Source organism: Nycticebus coucang, chromosome 10, assembly GCF_027406575.1.
Source record: "Nycticebus coucang isolate mNycCou1 chromosome 10, mNycCou1.pri, whole genome shotgun sequence".
In the NCBI taxonomy this organism is placed as follows: domain Eukaryota; kingdom Metazoa; phylum Chordata; class Mammalia; order Primates; family Lorisidae; genus Nycticebus; species Nycticebus coucang.
Window position 1 is genome coordinate 46,075,474 of NC_069789.1, and position 20,968 is coordinate 46,096,441.

General features: G+C 36.1%; 1 protein-coding gene across 1 annotated transcript in view; it reads right to left on the reverse strand.

Annotated features, from left to right (window-relative positions):
• Nucleotides 1-20,968, reverse strand: part of KCTD3 (potassium channel tetramerization domain containing 3) — a 65,836-nt gene that overhangs the window by 17,164 nt on the left and 27,704 nt on the right. The window contains exons 10-14 of the mRNA XM_053606823.1: nt 14,956-15,071; nt 7,820-7,907; nt 7,581-7,697; nt 5,619-5,789; nt 1,272-1,427 (exon numbers count right to left, since the gene is read on the reverse strand). Of these exons, the coding sequence (XP_053462798.1) occupies nt 1,272-1,427; nt 5,619-5,789; nt 7,581-7,697; nt 7,820-7,907; nt 14,956-15,071 (648 nt within the window). The remainder of the gene's footprint in view (nt 1-1,271; nt 1,428-5,618; nt 5,790-7,580; nt 7,698-7,819; nt 7,908-14,955; nt 15,072-20,968) is intronic.

Sequence of the window (20,968 nt, forward strand, 5' to 3'; positions counted from 1 at the left end):
GGTGCCTGTAGTCCCAGCTACTTGAGAGCTGAGGCAAGAGAATTACTTAAGCCAAAGAGTTTACTGAGGGTTACATAGTGAGACTCTGTCTCGAGAAAAAAAAAAAAAAAAAAAAGTCAGAAAAGTGTACTGGTTAACCAGTAGGTCCTAAGAACAATTATAAAGACAGTGAAATTTTTTCAAATGGGCCTTTTGGAAAAATAATCTGTGTCTATGATGACTGGTAGGTGTGCACATCCCTGCCTAGGTGTGTTTAAGTGCCTGTTAGCACATGTACATGGCTCATTATGGAAGCTTTGAGGAACACAAAAAAAAATGTAAAACTCATATTGACAGAAACAAATGAAGCCCTCCCATCAACAGTGATAAGGCTAGCAAGTAGAAACTGGCACAGATAAATCAGAAAGGACAATGTCAACTGTGTCTTTTACAAGTGAAATAATGGACCATAACACAGTCCATCTCAAAACTTTCATAGTGGCCTAAGTACGGATGATGTACAGAAACAAATATCAAACTACATATATGCCTTTAGCTGAAATCAGACTATCAATAGAGATGTGCTACAACATTGTTTACTGATGAATACTACAATGGTATCAAAATGACTCATAAAGAACACCAGCCCTTTTCTAGCTTCTAATTTAATTTTCAGCAGATTATCAACAAAGGAAAAAATATTTCAAATTTGAAACATGCACAGTTATCATAGCTATTAACTATAAATAAAAGTGATTAACATTTGCAGATGATATTCTTAAAACGAGGAAACATTAATAGAATGAAAAATTTGGTCTCTTAACTTTAAACAATGAAAAATGCTGCAATAATATAATTTTGTGAATTTATAGACCCTAATCAGCAAAATGCACTAAATTTCCATTTATAGTTTAAAAATTAAACAAAAACTTCTTTTTTTTTTTGTAGAGACAGAGTTTCACTGTACCGCCCTCGGTAGAGTGCCATGGCGTTACACGGCTCACAGCAACCTCTCTTGGGCTTTCGCGATTCTCTTGCCTCAGCCTCCCGAGTAGCTGGGACTACAGGCGCCCGCCACAACGCCCGGCTATTTTTTTGTTGCAGTTTGGCCGGAGCTGGGTTTGAACCCGCCACCCTCGGCATATGGGGCCGGCACCCTACTCACTGAGCCACAGGGGCCGCCCCCCAAAACTTCTTATTTCAAACTCATTTTTAGGGTTCTATTTCAGTTGATACCATTCTTTTGAACTGCTAATACATTATCTAAAAATTCTAAGAATATCCTAACCTACCTATGTCATTTCCAGAGGAATAGCTACCATGACTTTCTGTCTCCTCCAGTGACAGTATCTTGAAAGATGCTAAAGGAGTAGAACCTGGCTGAGTAGAGATCATTCCTCTGAATCGTGTTACTGTCCACGTCCGAACATGATTGTTGTCTGCACAGACTAGGAGAGAAAGAAAATCCAAAACACTTGTTCAATACAGACTGTAAACGTACCACCAAAATCACTTTTATAAACACATTTTTAACTATTATCTACATTAAACAGACTGCAGTATATTTCTTTTTAATTTTAATTTTTACATATACATGTGTTAATTAGGTTTCCATTGTTTTTGCCTTCACAAAATTAAAGACTTAAAATTTAATAACAATAACAATGTTTAAGATAAGGATTAGAAACAAAAACCTTGTAAAGAACGAACGAACATAAATATATTCAGAAAAGGAATCAGACAATTGCTACATTGAAATAGTAAGCAATAATAATAATAATAATGCAAAGAAAGTAACATTCACATTGTCAAATAAGAGTATGTCTATTAGAGAATGCTTTGACTCTGAGATTCAGTATGGAGTCATCAGTTAACTTATCATTTTTTTTAAGTATTAAAAAATAGACAACTAATATTTATAAATAAAAGTAAAAGAGAATTTAAAAAAACAGATCTAAGCTAAGCCTTATAGACAATAGAAAAAGAAGAAATACATCAAAATCATTCTACTTGATCTGGGTACACCTGATATTAAAGTTGGAGAAAATATATTAAGGAGAAATTACAAACATATGTCACTTATAAATGAGGATACAATATCCTAAACAACATATTAACACACTGAGTTAAACATTAATGTTTAAGTAATATACTTTGGTCAAAATTAAAACCAATTTATGTGAAAATTAGTCACTATTTTCTTTTCTTTTCTTGTTCTTTTTTTTTCTTCTTTTCCTCTCTCTGAGCCCTTCCCTCCTTCTCTGTCTGCTCTCCCCTTCCCCATGCCCCACCATGTCATTAATTGCCATTAATCAGACTGCAGTAAATTTTAAGTGGCAAATGACACATTTATCTTAAAATTATTCTTACTTTGTACCTAGCTAACAAAGTAAGAGAAGGGAATAAATCTTGATGCAAATGTAAGGTATGTAGGTAAACTTATGAATTCTTAGAAAAATAGCCTATAGGGTATAAAAGGTTAAAAATAACATATGTATAACCAAGAAAATGCTGACCATTATATTATTCTGTGGCTAAATAACATAGTAAACAGTTGTCTAAATTATTTTTTCCAATGAAAGAAAGTGTTTCTGTTGATGTTACTCAATATTAAAAAGCCTAGACCAGGAGTGACCAAAAAGTTATTGGTACTTTGAAGATTAAGATTCTGTACTAAAGCTGAGCATTATTTTTGCATAAAATAAGAAAGCCTACATTTAAAAAACATGCTACAATTAGTTTCATTTATTCTTTGAATGAAAATAGTATTAACTAGGCATATAATGAGATATCTCCTATCTTATTTCTATTTTTTTTTGTCTGAATACTAGAAAATATACACCAAAAAAATGTATCGTTAATACAAAAATTGTACTTTCTGTCAAGTTTTATAAATGTACCTATTTGCCATTTATAGTAATTTCAGGGTATTTGTCCGTAGCAATGAGTGATGACTCATTGGTAAACACTAAGTACTCAAAATTTCTTACACACACATAGTAAAAATGTCACAGTTACGTATTTTAAACACAATTTTAGAAATGAATTTAATTTTGGCAAACAACAAGAAGTAACATTTGTATATTTTTTTCTTATGTAACAGAATTTTCAATTCTCAGATTAACAGTTTTCTGGTGAAAAAGGGGACATTTAGTTCTAGGCTATTTAATCAGTTTCATGGGAAATCGTTTCTTAATTTCTCTAGTCAGCTTCCCGGAATTTAGGAAAATAAATATTTCTGGCTAATGCAACTGGACAATTATGCCAATTTTGTTAATATAAAATTAATCATTATCTGAAGTTTTTACATAAGGCACTAATAGCACATACTTAGAAAAAAGAATGTCACTACATATGAGTTCATATCCACCAGGTGGCAGAGTAACATAAAAGAATATACATAAAGTAGTCCCAAGATGTTTTGTTAAACTTGAATATTTTTCTTGACAAATTAAATTTCAAACTTACATGAAGTATTTGATGTTAAAATACAAATTTTACTAAGTAGTTTTTTGGCATCACATCCTCCAATAACATTATAACCATCAAAAATAACAGCATCATTACTGAGTATCTCTAAAATTGTCATTTAAAAATCACAACAACCTTGCAGAACAGTCTATTTTCTCAGAGGATGAAATTGTTTTACTTTAATACAACATTTATTCAGCATCTTTTATGAGCTAAGAACTATGCTACATGCTAACTGGAGGGTGGTAAACAAAGTTCCCGCTAGAATATATTAGAATTGATATTCTATACTAGAAGAGAGAGATACATGATAAACAAAAAAAACCCAAATAAATCCAAATGAATGATTATTTGGTCTATGAAGTAAATAAACTAAGAAAATGTTAGACCAGGTTATTGTTAGGCCAGTTTAGGTCACAGAGTTCTGCCTGAGAAGGCATTTAAAATAGGACCTGAATGACAAGAAGCAGAAGAAGGAGAATGTTTTTGTCAAGGGACAAAACATTTTAAGCAAAAAGAACAAGAGCTAAAGGTTCTAAGGCATTTTTAGGAAACAGAAAAGCCAACAGGTTAGACTGTCACAAGCAATAAGAACAGTGGCATGGGCAGTTGGGAAGAGATTTGAAAGGTAGACAGTACCTAGAACAAGAAGAGACTTAGGCCCTGATAGAAATTTAAACTTATTCCAAATACCACTGGAAGCCACTGGGAAACTGATCTGGTACACATTTCTGGAAGATAATTCTGACTGCTGTGTGGAACATGTACCAGAAAGAGGCAAGATGAAAATACAGAGTAGAGAAGTTGCTACAGTACTCTAGGAGAGAAATGATGATTTGAGCTACTAGGCTGACTGCAATGAGAGGTGATGAGATTTTTGACATAGGCTACAAAGCCAACAGGACTTCCTAGAGGACTGTACTGTGTGGTGGGAGTCAGAGAAAGGAAAAAGTCAAGGGTGAGTCTTAGATTGTTTAAGAAAGGATCAGATAGTGATACTGCATTTTAAGATAGTTTTCAAGAAAGATCAAAAGTTTTATTTTGTCCAGCTTAAATTTGAGATACCTGTTATACATACAACCACAAGTATACACATATTTGGAACTCTCTGGATGGTCTCACGTGGAGGAAAATCTGGGAGACATTGGCATATTGATGGTAATTACTATTCCAATCACCAGGGAAAGAGCTCAGGAGCAATCTAATGCTTAGCAATTGGGCAAAAGAGGAGAAACCAGCAACAGAGTGAGAAAGGCACCCCAGTGGGGCAGGTGAATAAGCTTGATGACAGCCTAAAGAAGAGAATGCTTTATGAGGGCATAATTATAATCCTATTAGACATTCTATAAAAACACATTCATTCTTTTACCCATGGACAAGATCTTTCAGACTGAGAATCCTTCAATGAAGATGCACCACTTTTCAGGCAGTCTTCACATAAACCTATCTGATTTTAAGTTGGGCAGGAAATGCTCTACAATAGAGTTAATGTAAGACTCCTCTAAAAAGCAAGCTCTACTGATATCCCTGACTCACAATTCAATTTTCAAAAAAGGCTCTTAAATATCATTTATTATATACAATGAATTTCTTCAGTGAAATTTTACTTTGCGATCAGAGAGGAGTATTCATTAAACCTGATAATTAGTATCTCATTTTTTATGTATCTAACTAGTACCTAAATTTTTAAAGTTTTTACTTGACTACAAGGGACTGCAAACCCACAAAAAAGATTTCTTCAGATAATCTCTATACTTTTTATTAATTTTTAATATTTTTGTAAGATGACCAAATATCAAAATATACATCTAAATTTACAACTTTAGAATTAAGCCCTAAGATAATCAAATTTTTATTAAAAGTGAAAATTTTCCCTAATAAAATTTTTCCCAAAAGGGTCATAATAAATATCTTTCAGTAAAACATGCCAAGAGAACAAAATATTAGAGGAGAGAATAAATAAAAGATTTTATAACCTCCCAAATTTATATATACTACAACCAGGCAAAATCAAAGACATTTTTATAACACAGTTATATCATTTCTTTAGGTATTAAAGTTTTCTATCATTGAAATATTTTTCTCAAATAATACATTCTTTTAATTTGTAGGACAGAAAATTACACAATAGGCAAAATTCCTTACCAATATTAATAAAATCATTTTACCTGATACAAGATGCTTCTCTGACAGCATAATTTTTGTAACAGGACTTCGGTGAACAGTGAAAGTCTGAAAAAGCTGAGGACCTGACCCAACGGTCTCTGGGTGTTGTACAATCACTCGTACAGCTCCAGAGCTTGTACCATAGGCAATCTCAATCCAGTTACCACTGACACCTACACAAAGTCAGACGTTGGAAATGATGTATTAGGTGATGATAGTGAGAAAGCTACCTGTGCAAAGCTTCCCTGCCATAAAGGGGCAGAGCTGCATTTAGTGCTTCTTGGGCCAAAAATTCAGCTGAGCAATCTTAAGACTTCTGTGGCCATACTAAAATCATTATTTCTTTTATAAATCTTTCCTAGCCATCACTCCAAGACAGAACTGCTCTCCTCCTCCCTTCTACTATGCATTAGGTTCTATCACAGCAACTATAAAACACTTACCCCGTATTTCCACGTCTATTACCTCTCTTCCTTATTGACAGAGCCTAAATCATCTTTTTACTGCCACTTTGCTGAGTGTCCGAGACATAGTAGGTACATAACACGTTTAAAGAATGAATCAATCTGCCACATCAAAAACATGACTGAAACAAAATAAGTATTGTGAAAGCAACATTCCATGTTTCTTCTAGCCTTGAATTAACATCTGTTTTACTTTTACTATAATAGAGAATCATCTTCAAAAAATCAAGTATTATGTATACTATTTTACAGTTTTATAACACTGAACTAACTACGGAAGAAACATACCCACTACACTGTTGACATTACATTTAACCTGTTGCCTCTTCTAATCATGTAAGGCTCAGCTGTGGCTTTCTTTTGTTTTTTTAAACAAGACTCCATCACAAATTTAAATACAAGATGGAGCTCAATTACCTGTGTTTTAAAAACGTTCACAGACCGAGAACTTCTTAACTTTATTAGCTGTTCTAGCTTTACTAACTGGTTTACCTCAAAATATAAACCAAAGGGAAAAGAACATGTCATGGAAAATGTTTCCTATAACCTGAAAGATGATCCGATTTTCCAGTCCCCCTACCACCACAGAAGCTCTTTGACTCATGTAACTTTTCCAATTTAATCCCCACTTTTTAATTAGATTGCAAAAACAAACGAACAAAAATCCCCACATCTCACTCTAAAGCATGGGTCAACAAACTTTCATACAAAGCCAAGTAGCAAACAATTTAAACTTTACATGCTATACTGTCTCTTTCACAACCTCTACAAATTGCCATTGTGGCACAAAAGCAGCCACAGAAAATAGGTAAAACTATTAACAAAAACAGCTAACTTGTCCTTCAATTGCTATTCACTGACCCCTGATCTAGGGCAATACAGTTTAAGCCCTGCTATGATTTTATTCAAAATTTATCAGTATAGGCTCAGCGCCCATAGCTCAAGCAGCTAGGGCACCAGCCACCAGAGCTGGCGGGTTCGAATCCAGCCTGGGCCCGCCAAACAATGACAACTACAACAACAACAACAAAAAATTGCTGGGCATTGTGGCAGGTGCCTGTAGTCTGCCTGTAGTCTGAGGCAAGAGAATGGCTTTAACCCCAAGAGTTTGAGGTTGCTGTGAGTTGTGACGCCATGGCACTCTACCCTGGGGCGACATAATCAGACTGTCTCAAAAAAAAAAAAAAAACAAAAACAAAATTATCAATATATACTTCTTTCATACTAAATCTTATGATTTCCTTTAATAAATTCAATAAAATGATGATCTTGTATAAGTAACATATTCAAACCTATTAGGTATTCGTGCTGGACATGCTAATATTTCTTACAATTCCTTTCACTACAGACACATTTTGAATTTCTCAGTTATTTGACAATTTTGCAGTTCTCAAAAAGAAAGGGCCAGATTAGTTTTACATAGTTACATAAGAAACTAATGAATACAAACATGTTCTCAAAAAGCTTTCAGGAATTTGTAACAATTGACCATGTACTAACTTGTTTTGGGTGTGAAGTAAACACTCAGAGCAGTGATAGCATCATTTGAAGGATCATGATAAAGTTCAGTCACAAGAAGATCATTATCTTTCATTCGCAAGGGGAACTTCTGCATATCTAAAAAATAAAACATTTTAAATAGCATTAAAATAGTGCAGCTATTTAAAACTATAAAGTAATTTTTGTTCTCATTTTAAAAACTACATTAAGTAGGTACATTTTAGTGTCTGTACACTTACCTATGTAATATATTGATCCATTGTTACATCCCAAGAGAAGGAATGACCCAGCAGTGTCATAACTAGTTATAGGAACAACATCTTGAACCTGATGTAGTAAGATTATTATTAGATGTTAGATACCAATTATAATTTCTATTTTCTGTTCAATTTCCTCAAAATGTTAACCTTTTGACAAAAAGGCAACCAACATAAAATTTTGGGAGAGCTTGGAAAATAAACTTTCTTTCAGTGTGCATGTGTACATGGCACACACAAATGCCACAGAAAATTCTCAAGAACCATCAACACAGTTTCTTTAAAAAAAAATTTAAATTATGTTTCCCATAACAGCACTTTCTGTTTTCTAGTTAGATGGTTATCTTTCTCTTCTGCACACGATTTCTGCACTGGAACTGGAAGACCAACTCCAACTAGGTCCCTTTCTCTCTTTTTTTTCATACAAGAGATTAAATAGACTTGCCCAAAGTCAAACAACAAGAGAGAGAATTAGAACTCATGAACAGAGCAAATGATTTCCAGACAGTCCTTTCTCCCTTGATAGTTTATTACAACTTTTTTGAAAAGGCAGCATTCTCTATTTTCATTCTTCTTACTAAAGTTTTTAATCTGTTTTCTAGAAAGTGGCAAGGCAAAGTGTCATATGCATTTTTTCAAAATACTGGAATAAAAAAATGTTTTTCTAGGTAAATCAGTTTAGTTTACAAATTAATAACTTGCTACATTTGTGCTAACAGTAAAAGCAAAGGGCATCCATTTCATTATAAAAGAAAATAAAAACCAAAAACCACAATAAATGTTTGTAGAATGGTGGCAATAAGTGAAATCATGATGAACCTTACCTATTTATACTCAGGCCAGAAGTGCATGTGAAAACTTCTTCATAGATGACATTTAAATGAAATACCAGACAAGTTTTTTGTACATCATACAGTCAAAAAGAGATTTCCAATAATTTATGAACTAAAAATATTAAAGAACTTTTATATTTCATACACTATATTTGTTTTTCATTAAAAAAATTACAATTTAGGGTGGCGCCTGTGGCTCAAAGGAGTAGGGCGCCGGCCCCATATGCCAGAGGTGGCAGGTTCAAACCCAGCCCCAGCCAGAAACTGCAAAAAAAAAAAATTACAATTTAAACATTATCTGTTCAACATGCAAATACTTTTTATGCAAGATAGCAAATACTGGACTGAAGGTAAGGGATGTGCAATGTCACTCTTGCTCTCTAGCAACCTATAAACATGTGAGGAAAAGAAAAACAGTTATGGCGTGGTAGACACTAAAACAGAGGGTGAAATCAATCACAGACAAGGAGAGAAGGACTGCCATTTCACTGCAGATGGGACAGGAGCACAAACCAAGGAAGAGCTCCAGAGGAAGTGAGGCTTCAAAGTGAAGCTGACGATGAGTTAGGGAGGGGACGGGGAAAGGCAATGTTTGACAGAAAAGCAAGTAAAAAACTATTCTAATTAAAAAACAAACAAAAGAGCTAAAACTTGTAAATGATTCCTCTAAGCCAGTGTCCCAATCTTTTTGGTACCAGGGATCAGTTTCATGGAAGATAAATTTTCCACAGACCAGAACTGGGGTGGAGGGAAGGATGAATGGGGCAGGAGGTGGAGATTCCACAGTGATGCTATGCAGCCTGGTTTGTTCCTAACAGGCAGTGGACTGGTACCAGGGGTTGGGACCAAGCTGTTCATATACATGACCCTAATTTCTGTGTGTTACACAGTTAGGGGTTACACTGGAAACAGCTCTGCAAAGAACCAACTGTGTCCTAACCTCAGGTAAGGCTTCTGATTAGCGCCAACGTCAACACATTCTGTGCCAGGTAAACACTTTGGGAACTTCTCAGAGATATGAGTAAAGATGTGTAAAGAATGGAGGAGAGACTGCTTTCCATTCCACTAACCAATTTTCTTTTTTCCCCCCCTTTTATTAAGTCATATACACATAGATCATGAATACATTTATGCATTTGTGGGGTACAATGTGGAGTGCTTACATCAAACTAATCAACATAGCTTTCACCCCATTTACTTAATTATTGTGTTAAGACACTTATGTTCTATTATTGATAGATTTGACTTGTACCCTTGCAATATGCTCCATAGGTGTGGTCCCCCCATTTACCCTCCATCAAACCTGCTCCCTCCCCTCCCATCCCCCTCCACTTCTCTCCTTCATCCTGGGCTATAGTTGTTATCTATCTTTCATAAGAAAGTGTGAGTAATTATAAATTGGTTTCATAAAAGTACTGAGTACATTGGACACTTTTTTCTTCCATTATTGAGATACTTTACTAAGAAGCATATGTTCCAGCTCCATCCATGTAAACATAAAAGAGGTAAAGTCTCCATCTTCTTTTAAGGCTGCATAGTATTCCATAGTATACAATTTGTTATTCCATTCATGGGTCGATGGGCACTTGGGCTTCTTCCTTGACTTGGCAATTACGAATTGAGCTGCATTGAACAATTTGGTGCAAATATCTTTGTTGTAAAGTGATTTTTAGTCTTTTGGATATACACCTAGTAGAAGAATTGCAGGATCAAATGGCAGGTCTACTTTTAGATCCCTGAGTATTCCTCAAACTTCCTTCCAAAGGGAACGTATTAGCTTGCATTCCCCCCAGCAGTGCAGAAGTGTTCTCTTTTCTCCACATTCACGCCAATATCCGTAGTTTTGGGACTTTGTTATGTGGGCTGCTCTTACTGGAGTTAGATGGTATCTCAAAGTGGTTTTGATTTGCATTTCTCTAATGATTAAAGATTATGAGCATTTTTTCATGCATCTGTAGACCATGCACCGTATCTTCCTCAGAGAAGCTTCTGTTCAAGTCTCTTGCCCACAATGAAATGGGATTACTTGTTCTTTTCTTATTAATAAGTTTGAGTTTTCTGTGGATTCTGGTTGTCAGAGCTTTGTCAGAAACATAATCTGCAAATATCCTCTCCCATTCTGAGGGCAGTCTACTTGCTTTACTTACTGTGTTCTTGGCTGTGCAGAAGCTTTTTAGTTTGATCAGATACCAGTAATGTATTTTTGGAATTGCTTCAATTGTCCAGGGGGTCCTCCTCAGAAAGTATTCTTCCCGGCCAATTTCTTCAAGTGTTTCCCCTGCACGCTCTCCAAGAATCTTCATAGTTTTTCATGCTTTAAATTTAAGTCTTTTGTCCAAAGACAGTCAAATTTTTTTTTTTTTTTGTAGAGACAGTCTCACTGTACCGCCCTCGGGTAGAGTGCCGTGCCGTCACACGGCTCACAGCAACCTCCAACTCCTGGGCTTACACGATCAAAGACAGTCAATTTTTGTTAGCAGTGAAAGGTGTGAGCTTAGTTTCAGTCTTCTACAAGTCGCCAGCCAATTCACCCAGCACCATTTGTTAAATAGGGAATCTATCCCCAAATTTATATGTTTGATAGGTTTATCAAAGATCAAATGATGATAAGTGTCTGGATTCATCTCTTGGTTCTCAATTCTGTTCCATAAATCCACCTCTCTATTTTTGTGCCAGTACCATGCTGTTCTGATTACTATAGATTTATAGTATAATCTGAAGTCTGGTAGCGTGATTCCTCCTGATTTGTTTTTATTTCTGAGCAATGTCTTGGCTATTCAAGACATTTTTTCTGTTTCCACATAAAATGAAGATCTAATTTTCCAGATCTTTAAAGCATGACACAGGTGCTTTAATAGGCATTGCATTAAATCTGTAGATTGCTTTGGGTAGTATGGACATTTTAACAATGTGGATTCTTCCCAGCCATGAGCATGGTATATTTTTCCATTCGTTAACATCTTCAGCTATTTCTTTTCTCAGAGTTTCAGTTCTCTTTATAGAGATCCTTCACATCCTTTGTTAGGTATAATCCCAGATATTTCATCTTCTTTGGCACTACTATAAAGGGAAGAGTCCTTGACTGTTTTTTCAGCTTTGTTGGTATATATAAATGCTACTGATTTGTGAGTATTGATTTTGTATCCTGAGACACTGCTGTATTCCTCAATTACTTCTAAGACTTTTGTATTGTATTTGAGTCCCTGGGGTTTTCCGGTATACAATCTTATCATCTGTGAAGAGTGAAAGTTCGATCTCCTTTGACCCTATATGGATACCTTTGATTGCCTTTTCTTGCCTAATTGGCATGATAAGACTTCCATTACAATGTTAAAGAGCAGTGGCGACAATGGGCAACCTTGCCTGGTTCCTGATCTGAGTGGAAATGTTTTCAATTTTACTCCATTCAATATAATATTGGCTGTGGGTTTGCTGTAGATGGCCCCTATCAGTTTAAGAAATATCCCTTGTATACCTATTTTCTTAAGTGTTCTGATCATGAAAGGATGCTGGATATTACCACTGACCAATTTTCTCACCCCAGTTAGATCTTTTCAGATGCAGTGCTAAGGTTAAGAGCTCAACTAGTAACAGCAGTCAAAGGAGTCAGCTTCAGGTCAGATACTGATATTTACAGATTAGATGCTGAGATTTCATTACATGCTATCTGTGCGCTTTACTACAAAGACATTCATCCTAGCTGAATTATACGGCTTGTTTGCTGCATGAACACTCAACTTTCCCAAGGTCTTCCTGAAATGCATAACAAATCTACTTTGTCAGATCCAGTTTTCATTTCGTCATGTACCAAGGAAGAAGCACTGTGTTACGTATGTGACTAGATGCTAAGAAACAGTATCTACTTTGAGAAAACTAGTACAGTTTTCAGGGCCTCAAAAACATTAAAAGTTTTATATGTAGTTTTGAAAATGTTAGTAAAAAACAAAAAGGTAATAAAGAAGCATGTTCCTTGAAAAACCTAAATGTGGCTGGGTGCCCGTAGCTCAGCAGTTAGGGCGCTGGCCACATGTACCAGGCCTGGCAGGTTCGAACCTGGCCCAGGCTAAGCAACAATGACAACTACAACCAAAAAATAGCTGGGCGTTGTGGTGGGCACCTGCAGTCCCAGCTATGTGGGAGGCTGAGGCAAGAGAACTGCTGAAGCCTAAGAGTTTGAGGTTGCTGTGACACCACTGCACTCTACTGAGGGCGACACAGTGAGACTCTGTCTCAAAAAAGAAAAAAGAAAAAGAAAAAGAAAAATCTAAATGTAAGTTAGCAGTTTTATGGCATAGATAGTATAGTTTCTACCAGCCACTAAAAGCTCAGACTTGAAGTAAATGGAAACAAACCATTTATATGATTTAATATGACTTAATCATACTAATATTATTAAAATTCATGTTCCTCTTTGTAGAAATATCAACAGCTGCTATCTACAAAGGATATCAGTATGAACACTGAGGGACCAGGATGTAGTCCTTCAACATCCCTGTATCTCTGTCTACCTGGCACTTCCTCGCCACCATTTCTTCCTTTTTTTTTTTTTTTTGTAGAGACAGTCTCTCAGTTTATCGCCCTCAGTGGAGTGCCATGGCGTCACAGCAACCTCCAACTTCTGCTCGCTACCATTTCTTCATCTCACAATTTCACCCGCCTACCCATCTTGATATTTGCTCATCCCTTGGTATGTCATACCCATTTGTTAAAACAGGCCAATACTCTGGTGTTGTTTTTTCTCCTGCTCTTCTTCCCAGTCCTGAGCACTACTGGAGAAACTCAAACAACTCTATCACCTAGGTACACTGCAAATACTATTTATAATCTTGGTACATACTTTCAGTGACTTTCTCTTTACTCCTTTCATCACAGAGAAAGGAACGTCTACTCTTGGTTGAACCAACCTCTCTACCTGTGTTCTAGATCCCACATATTCCTGATGATTGTGGGACAGAAATCACCTCCCTTCTTTCAATCTTCAGGAGCTTTCTCTGGAGACTCTCCTCCTTAGCTATAAGCATGCTCAAGCTTCTCCTGTTGTAGAGAATAAAAAAAGTAAAGCAACAAATCTTTTTTTTTTTTCTAATTTAGCCTTAACCTATCACTTTGGTTATCTGTCTTCCTTCACCACCAATCTTCTTCAGAGATAACTGAATTTGCTATCTCTAACCTTTGATCTTGTAATTTCTCAGTTCCTACAATTTAGCATTCCCCCACCAAAACCTAATCAATACACATTTGCAAATGATATCCTATTGCCAAAACCAATGTTATTTCTCAATCTTATCACATGTGTCCCCTTGGCTCTTGAGCTTTAATGTCCAAAAATGCTAATGTTCCCCCAGAGTTTCATTGAAATATTTTATCGGTTTTTAAAATTATCACAGAAGTATTATGAATTCCAAATATTCATTTCCAGCTCTTTCATCTTTCCTGAATTGCACAGGAATACTCCAACTATATACCAAACACCTGCACACAGATGTCCATGGGAATCTCAAATGAACATTACTCAATCTTAGTCCTCACCCTATCCATTGGCTTATCTGCTTATCTTCCTGTTTCCTTTCAATTCAATACTAGTCACACAAACGTCAAAACCAGAAACCCACATCAAGAAATACATCTCTCTTAAATTTTGCACATCAATCAGATCCTAGTCCTGTCATTCCAGTAAAGACTATAAAATGTTTTCAAATAGACTCATCTTTGTCATCTTCACCATCACTGTCACTACTTAAAGCACTCTACTTCTTTTGCTGGATTACTGTAGAAGATTCTCCCATGATCTCCAGTCTGCCTTTCATTTTAGTTAACTTTGCTATCTTTCTAAAACATGTCACTCCCTGCTTAAAGTCCTTACATTTTTCTCTTTCCTTCAGAACCAGGTATTAATTTTTTTAAATGTCTTATTTCCTTCTTATTACTAGTCGTACTTAAGAACATTTAATTTGGTATTTTCTCTAACAGATTATGTATTTTCACACGAATTTGTGATTCCACTCAGGAAATAAGATTTACTTGGACTACCATGCTCAAAGCATGTAACCCAAAACATTTCAAGGAAATAAAGAAATGCCAAACCACAGTTTAAAAACTTATTTTCCAAAATAACTTAAACTACTTGAAAAGACAGTCAAATTTTTATCTAGAAAAATATTTTCAATGTTATTTATAATCAAAAATAGACATAATATGAATTCTACAAGAATAAAAACAGAAGCATAAACAGCCTAAGTTTCAGAAGTATTTCCACTTCTGGAATATGATTTAATTAAAACTAACCTGCCAGTGCTGAGTGACCGCGTTCCACACTCCCACTTTCCCTGTGTGACTCGTGGCCACCAACTGGTTACCAATAAAGAAGAGAGCGTCTACAGGAACACCTAGGCTGAACACTCCTGAAATGACAGTAAAAAGTAGGTTAATTTGTCACCATTTTTAGAATTGATCAAAACCAGATTAAAAACATCTCAAAAGTGACTAATTTAAACTTATTTTCATTAGTACAAATTATATGTGCTAGACTACCGGGGATCGGAAATAAGAAAACTCATAAACTCCCATGCACTTAAGCAGATTATAGAACTCCTCAAGTGCCCCCAGCAATCTCACACTGATACAACACTTTGTTATATGAACATTTTTTTCTTAATCTTAATGGATCAAAATAATTTAGCAGATTTAAAGTAAACAAAATAAAATCAAAAAGGATTCTAGGGTCTATGCCAGACCCACTAAATCAGAAATCCCACTGTATTTGTATAAAATCCATTGGGGAATTAGATGAAGTTTATTCATGGACCCAATATTTGGGAACTATTGATCTGAAGATACAGACTTGGCAACCTCAACTATTCAGATGTGTTTAAAAACCTAGAAAAATGCAGGGCGGCACCTGTGGCTCAGTGAGTAGGGCGCCGGCCCCATATGCCGAGGGTGGTGGGTTCAAACCCAGCCCCCGCCAAACTGCAACAAAAAAAATAGCCGGGCGTTGTGGCGGGCGCCTGTAGTCCCAGCTACTCGGGAGGCTGAGGCAAGAGAATCACGTAAGCCCAAGAGCTGGAGGTTGCTGTGAGCCGTGTGATGCCATGGCACTCTACTGAGGGCAGTAAAGTGAGACTCTGTCTCTACAAAAAAAAAAAAAAAAATCTAGAAAAATGCAAAATGGGAGGAGGTCAGCAAGAAGTCACATTATACTCAAAATTTATATTCAGGCCTTTTACTTAGAGTCTATTTTAAATCCTGTTTAAAAATGTTTCCCAGCATTGTGATCTCAATTCAAAAGACACTACATTAGGACTTAAATTAAAACACATGAGAAGATAAGACGTTACTAAGAGCTTACAGTTCAATAGAGGAAAAACTGCGACCAATTATAATATGATGCAGCACTAACAGAAGGATGAGCCCGTTACAGTAAAATCCAAGAGTAAAAGGTGGTAGGTAAAAGGGTTTTGAGAATATATCTTAGAAAAGAAGTCAACTGAGTTGAGTTTTTAAAAGGTTAACAAGAGTTCATCAAATTGGAGGGATGGAAATGGGCAAGCTCAGAGAATCTGAAAAGATGAAAAATGAAGTATAGGTGAGGAAAGATGTAAGGACAAATATCCCACATTAATAGCAAAGTCCCAAGAATGCCTAAACAGAAAACTTACGTCTATCTTGGTCGGGCATTTATGGCCCCACATAGTTGTCTCTCTTTAGCATATACTGCACCAGGAGCCAGGAGAATATGGATTGCAATCCTGGCTCTGGGGCTCTGAAGGTACATTTGTTTGCCACCTTTTGGGTTCTTACTTAACTACAAAATAACATCTAAACTATATGAACATGAATTTATTTAACAAGGGATATGAAGGATCTCTACAGAGAGAACTATGGAACTCTGAGAAAAGAAACTGCAGAGGATGTCAACTGACAGAACACATCAAGCTCATAGCTGGGAAGAATCAACATTGTTAAAATGTCTATACTACCCGAAGTGATCTACAGATTCAATGCAATTCCAATTACTAATGTCATGTTTTGCAGATCTGGAAAAAATAGTTCTGCTATTCATATGAAATCAGAAAAAAAAAAAACCAATAGCCGGTGCAATTCTACAATATAAGAACAAATCTGAAGGTATCACTTTACCAGACTTCAGACTATACCACAAGCCTACAGGGATCAAAACAACATGGTATTGGCTTAAAAACAGAAACACAGACCTAGAGAACGGAACAGAGAATCTAGAGATGAAGCCAGCCTCGCATTGTCATCTGGTCTTTGACAAAGCAAACAAAAGCATACACTGGGGAAAAAATTCCGCCAATAAATGGTGTGGGGAGAACTGGTTAGCCACATGAAATAGACAGATACTGGATAGCACCTCTCACCACTCACAAAAATCAACCCACAGTGGATAAAAGATTTAAATCTAGGATAAGAAACTATAAAAACCCTGGAAGAAAGTGTGGGGAAAAAAACAGTTATTAATCTTATCCACCTAGCTAAAGAATTCATGAAGAAAACTCCATTGGCAATTGCAGAAACAACAAAAAAAATAAGTAGATGGGACCTGGTCAAGTTAAAACCTTTCTGCACAGTGAAGGACACGATCAACAAAGCAAGAAGACAACACAGGAATGGGAGAAGATACCTGAATGCTACCCATCTGATGAGGGCCTGATAACCACAATCTACAAAGAACTCAAGCACATCAATAAGGAAAGAAGCAAACAACTCTGTTAAAAGGGAGGCAAGAAACATGAACAGTAACTTTTCTGGAGAGATAAGACTAACAGCCAACAAACTCATGAAAAAAAGTTCAATACCTCCAATCATCAGAGAAATGCAATTCAAAACCACACCAGTATCACCTAACCCCAGAGGGAATCGTTTGCATCATGAAGTCCCAAACAACAGATGCTGGCATGAATGCAGACAAAAAGGAACACTTATACACTGTTGGTGCGAATGCAGACTGTTTCACCCTCTAAGGATGGCAGTATGGAGATTCCTCAGAGTTAAAAGTAGACCTACTATTTGATTCTGCAACCCCATTACTAGATATTTACCCAAAGGAAGAAAAGACATTCTCCCAGAAAGACACTTGTACTCATATGTTTATAGCAGCACAATTTACAATTGCAAAGATGCAGAAACCACCCAAGTGCTCTTCAACACAGACATGGATTAATAAATTATGGTCTATGTAGACTATGGGATATTATTCAGCCACAAAAGATGCAGATTATATAACTTTACAACAACCTGGACAGAACTGGAGACCATTCTCCTAAGTGAAATATCACAAGAATGGTAAACAAACACCAAATATTTCCAGTACTAAATTGGAACAAGTAGATGAACAAGCTCACATGAGAGAAAAACTCAATGAAATTCAAGCAGGGGGACTGGCAGGAGGGGAGTAGGGGCTCGGTAAATTCTTACCTAATGGGTACTTTGTACTGGTATATGGCATAGTAACTGGGTGTGGAACACACCTATAAATCAAACTTTAACCTTAGAAATGCAAACTATGAAATCTGCTAGTACTACCACATTAATCTGTTATTAGGGTCTGAGCTAAATGCCTCAATCACTTCTAGCTTAAAAATGTTATAATCCAATTTTTGAATTTAATAGTATCTTAATTATTTGAAAAATATCTTATAGGAAATATCTTTTTATCTAATAATGCTAAAAAATAAGTCTCACCTATAAAATACTGTTTTATACAGATCTTTACCTGTTTCAAGTATCTATAAGTATATTTATATTTTTTTAAGTATCTGTTAAAAAAAAAAGTACCTGTGCCAGTATGAACAATATGAAAATTTTAAACCTATTTTGAAAAAGCCAGGCACATAGCAGGAAGAGAATAACTAGACAAAAGTAACAGAGATAAAAGACCTGTAGTGTTGTCAGGAATGTCTTCTATATATAAATTTTACTTATATGCACAAATACTTATTCATATAAAACAGACACATGAAACAGATCAACTTAGCGTTACCTGCCAACCAAAATGGCAGAGCAAAACAAAACACAACATACAAAAAAAATCTAAGCCTTTGCCCATAATTGGTTAAGAAATAAACCTGCCATTTCAAAGCAGAAACTCTCCATTTTACGTTATATACAATTTTAATGATCTATAATAGTACTTTAATTTTGATGACAAATAATTTCATAGAAAATGTGAAGCCAACTATATCTAGTACTATGGGCTACATGAAAGGCGGAAATGAAAACAAGAAACCAACCAACATTGATTACTCCAGAGAAGAACAAAGTTCTGGGAAATCAAGGAAGACATTCTGAATGGTCACAAAATTTAAAGTGTCATTCCTGCTTAGGCTCAATAATCCTGACCACTGTCCACAGGGAAGCAAGTATATAAGGAATGACAAGTTCCTGCCTTAAGGAGCCCTCTCACAGTAAAAAGTTGCTTATAGCAACAATCTAGTAACTATGTCTGATACAAGTTATAATGAAAGGAGTCCAGCCTCTAGGAAAGCTGGACAATTTTCTTTGGATGATATTGTCAAGTTCTGAAGAACATTTGCTAACAACAAATGGTATCCTCTACAGGGAGCGAACAAATTATAGCTGTACCATCTCATAGCCATTATCACATAATCAAAGTAAGGAATAAAATCTTCCTCACTTATTGGTATGTTACAAATAGCACTTTGGAAAAGGAAAAAAAATAAATAAATAAACCACAACCAGTTTCTTTTCTGTATAATTATCAGTGTATTATAATTTAAAAAAAAACCCTAATGTTAAAATACTTTCTTCTACAGTTGTCACAGAAGACTTTTGCTGTCAACTACGATGGAATAAATGGTAAAAGATTACTCCTCACTTTGAAACAACAACAACAATAACAACAACAAAATGGACAAAATACAGGAGGTAATGTTTTTATATTTTGGACAACAGGCAGCACAGGACTCGAGAGATGAGAAACAGTGATAAACTCAACCCCTGGCTTTCTACTTGGACTTCCCAGCCTCCAGGATGTGAGAAATAAATTTGCTGTGTATAAGCTCTGCCAGCCTATATTTTGTTACAGATAAAATGGATTATGGTACTCTTGTGGTAAGAGAAGCACAAAGGCTGGGCACAGTGGCCCATGCCTATAACCCCCAGGACTTTGGGAGGCAGAGTTGGGGGATCACCTCAGCCCAGAGTTTGAGACCAGCCTGAGCAAAATAGTGAGACCCTGTCTCAACAAACAGTTTAGAAATAAACTGGGCCCAGTGGCATATGCCTGTAGTCCAGCTATATGGGAGGATGAGCCAGGAGGATCACTTGAGCCCAGGAGCCAGAGGCTGAAGTGAGCTCTGATTACATCACTGAACTTCAGTGTGAGCAACAACATGAGACTCCATCTCTTGAGAGAGAAACAGAGAGAGAAGTAAAAAATTGAACACATACTAAAAGAAAATGTAGGTTAGTTTTGTTCTTACTTTTAAGACAGAATTACAGTATGACTCAATGCTGCTGAAAATGATCCAATGATGTGGGAAATTTTTATAATACAGGATAGAGGGAGAATAACTACTGAAGTAATGTCCTTGAGTAGGTGAGAGAAAATAAGATCTAAAGCCAGGCCTGGTGGCTCATACCTGTAATGCTACCACACTCGGAGGCACAGGCAGGAGGATCACAGTAAGTCAGGAGTTCAAATCCAGCCTGACCAAATGGGGGCCCCTGTCTCTATTGAAAATAGAAAAATTAGCTAGGCGTAGGTAAGACACAAGACTGTGTCTCTATTAAAAATAGAAAAATTAGCTGGACATGGTGGTGTACAGCTGCAGTCCCAGCTACCCAGGAGGCCGAGGCAGAAGGATTGCTTAAGTCTATGAGTTTAAAGCTGCAGTGAGCGAGGCTGATTCCATAGCATTCTAGCCCAGGCAACAGAGTAAGACTGTGTCTCAAAAATAAATAAATAAAAAAGACAAGAAAATAGAATCTAAAACAACATGATCTAGTTGAAATTAGAGAATTTGGCCTTAGATAAGAGCAAAGACAATTTAATCACAGTAATGAACAGGACAAGAGTATGAGCCCTGATACACAGATGAACAGATGTGATGATTAAGAACTTAGGCTCTTCTATTCTCATGTTCCAAACTTTCTCAATGAGAGTTAAAGAGAAAGCGTTGGAAATTTAAGGAGAAATAAAGTATTAAATAGTCATCTAAGGAGAAGGACAGAGATCGGACAAGGATAACATAGTAGGATTACTGGGTAAATTTAAAAGCCCACTTGAGAACAGAGGTCCTTATTTGAGACTAAG